The sequence below is a fragment of the Penaeus monodon genome, chromosome 34 (genome assembly GCF_015228065.2).
Source record: "Penaeus monodon isolate SGIC_2016 chromosome 34, NSTDA_Pmon_1, whole genome shotgun sequence".
Taxonomy (NCBI): Eukaryota; Metazoa; Arthropoda; class Malacostraca; order Decapoda; family Penaeidae; genus Penaeus; species Penaeus monodon.
Genome location: NC_051419.1, coordinates 29,812,057 through 29,814,745, shown reverse-complemented (window position 1 = coordinate 29,814,745; position 2,689 = coordinate 29,812,057). Strand labels below are relative to the sequence as shown.

Genomic DNA, 2,689 nt, shown 5'->3' with positions numbered 1-2,689 from the left:
TATTTCAATACTTCTTTAACTTGTTTGCAGGCATAAGGTCAGGTGAAAAAGATATTGGGGTTCCTGTAACCCAAATGTGACGGGTTTACCCTGAATAGATTAATGATTTTTTTACCAGCTTTAAAGGGAATTGCATTAAGATATCAGAACTTGAAGCTGACTGGTGTTGCTGAAAAAAAAATCTTTAAGTTTCTATATATAATTTTACCACGTTACTAGAACTCACCATTTCTTATTTTACTTAGCCTAATATTAAGAATTTTTTTGGATTCAATTAACCTTCTTTCCACAAAAAAAATGTACTAAGTGAGCACTTTTTCCTCTCCTATTGCTTCATCCAAGAAAAAGAAAAGAAGACAAGTTACTTTTTAGTTGTATAGAACATTCCTTTCTCAATTAGTATAGAAGAAAAGAAAATGCAGTGTGGAATAATCCTTAACTGGAAACAGCAAGTGAATGCCATGGAAATAACGCCTGATCGACAGTTGCTCGCAGCTGCAGGTTACCAGCATATCCGTATGTATGACATCAACTCATCGGCACCAAATCCTGTTATCAACTATGAGGGTGTGAGCAAAAACGTTACAGCTGTGGGATTCCAGGAGGATGGCAAGTGGATGTTCACTGGGGGAGAGGATTCTACTGCTAAGATATGGGATTTGAGGTGTGCTAAAATTTCTTAACTGTTTGCCCTGTGTGTTTTCATGTCCTGAATGACATACAAGGCTGTGAAAAAGTTTTTGTGTGGAATTTTAGATATAATTCTAGGATTTTTGTAGCTTATTTACCACGTGCTTAAATTGTATTTAGAACTATTGCTTTTCCTCTGCATTGTAAATACAGTTGGAAATTTATTGATAATATTTCAAACACTTATAGAAAATTGTTGTTAACAGGTCCAGAAACTTACATGTGTCGAGAATCTTCCAAGTTAGTGCTCCAGTTAACTGCGCTTGCCTCCACCCAAACCAGGCGGAGCTCTTTGTTGGGGATCAGTCAGGAGTAATTCACATTTGGGATGTGAAAACTGAGCATAATGAGCAGCTGGTGAGTATGTTCAATGCAGATTATTTAGGAAGCTTGTGAATGATGATAAAGCAAGGATATGGACATTATGTAAATCTTGATGTGAATAGTATATATAGTAACAACACTGTTGATAAGCACCCCATTGCACAAGTGTAAGATTTAATTCTGCCAGATACCTGAACCTGATGCCAGCATCCAGAGCATTGCTATTGATCCCGAGGGCACCTACATGGCTGCGGTGAACAACAAGGGCAAATGCTATGTGTGGAGACTCTCAGGTGGAACAGGCGATACACCCATCACGCTCACTCCCACAAAATCCCTCCTTGCTCACAACAAATATGCACTCAAAGTCAAGTTCAGTCCAGATTCTACGTAAGTGTGTTTTAATTTGCTTGGGGATGAGTTGTTTTGTGCACTTAATTCACCTTGTGTGCAGTAACCAAAAACATTTGGGGTTCTGTGGAACCCCTGGAGATGCCACGTTCTTTTAATATTATCATTTTTGCCGTTACTACTATCAGTGGTATTGTTTTAAGTGTTTCCATTATTTTACTCTTTCTCCATAGTTTATAATAGATTTCAGATACTTAATGTCGTCAAATACATATTTTCTTGAAATTTGTTATAACAAGTATTATGCTATAAATTTGTGCTAATTATGCTTGTTCCAGTATGATGGTAACAACCTCAGCTGATCACACAGCCAAGATATGGAAGACGGCTGACTTCTCTCAGATGACGGAGCTCCGAGACAGTAGCCAGCGCTGGGTATGGGATGTTGCCTTTTCTGCAGACTCTCAACACGTTGTGACTGGTAAATTTTTTTATTTTACTTTTTCTCATTATTTTAGTGTTTAGAGATGTAATAAAGATGGATTTTTAGAATTTGTTTCAGTGAAAGAACATTTCTCATTTCCTTTATTTGATATATTAAACAAAAATACAAATCTCTCTCGCGTTTGAATTCAAGATGCTAAACAGAGATCGGAAATTTCTCATGTGTTTAAGTTCACGATATTCAACTGAAGTAGCAATTTGGAATGTTCTTGTAGTGCATCATTTAGCTTGCAAATCCTTCTGCAGGTTCCTCGGATAACACGGCACGATTATGGTCTGTGGAGACAGGAGAGGTGAAGCGGGAATATTCAGGACATCAGAAAACCATCTCAGCCATTGCATTCAGAGATGTGTTATACTCTTAATAAATGTGTATGTCTTTAAGTCTTTGTACATGCTTTTTCTTTGTTTTATATATATGTATGTCATGTAAAATGTAACTTAAGTTATATATCCTTGCTGGGAGTACTTTCAAGAAAAGAATAAAAAACCAGGTCGCATGTATTTTATGAATATCCTTTTTATGTCATTTAAGGATATCTTAAAGTTCTATAAGTGCTTTAGATATTTCAACTGTTAGATATGAAAAGTAGCAATATGAATGTGAAATATTAAGCAGAATGTTGAAAAAAAAAGTTGTTGCTGTTTATGTAAAGTTCTTAAAATAAACCTATTATTGTGGTATTGACTAAGGCATTTCATTTTGTGGTCATTCTGTGGAAATGAAGAGGAAAATTATATTTAAGAGATAACAGAAGTTAGTCAAAAACTGACTACAGTTTATTGAAATAGTTATAATATGCCTTCTATCACGAGGTGA

General features: G+C 35.7%; 1 protein-coding gene across 1 annotated transcript in view; it reads left to right on the top strand.

Annotated features, from left to right (window-relative positions):
* LOC119594698 (target of rapamycin complex subunit lst8-like) overlaps window positions 1-2,369 on the top strand; it is a 4,389-nt gene extending 2,020 nt beyond the window's left edge. The window contains exons 2-6 of the mRNA XM_037943752.1: window positions 450-664; window positions 897-1,047; window positions 1,202-1,404; window positions 1,704-1,846; window positions 2,116-2,369. Of these exons, the coding sequence (XP_037799680.1) occupies window positions 450-664; window positions 897-1,047; window positions 1,202-1,404; window positions 1,704-1,846; window positions 2,116-2,234 (831 nt within the window). The 3' untranslated portion in view covers window positions 2,235-2,369. The remainder of the gene's footprint in view (window positions 1-449; window positions 665-896; window positions 1,048-1,201; window positions 1,405-1,703; window positions 1,847-2,115) is intronic.
* The last annotated feature ends 320 nt before the right edge of the window (window positions 2,370-2,689 follow it).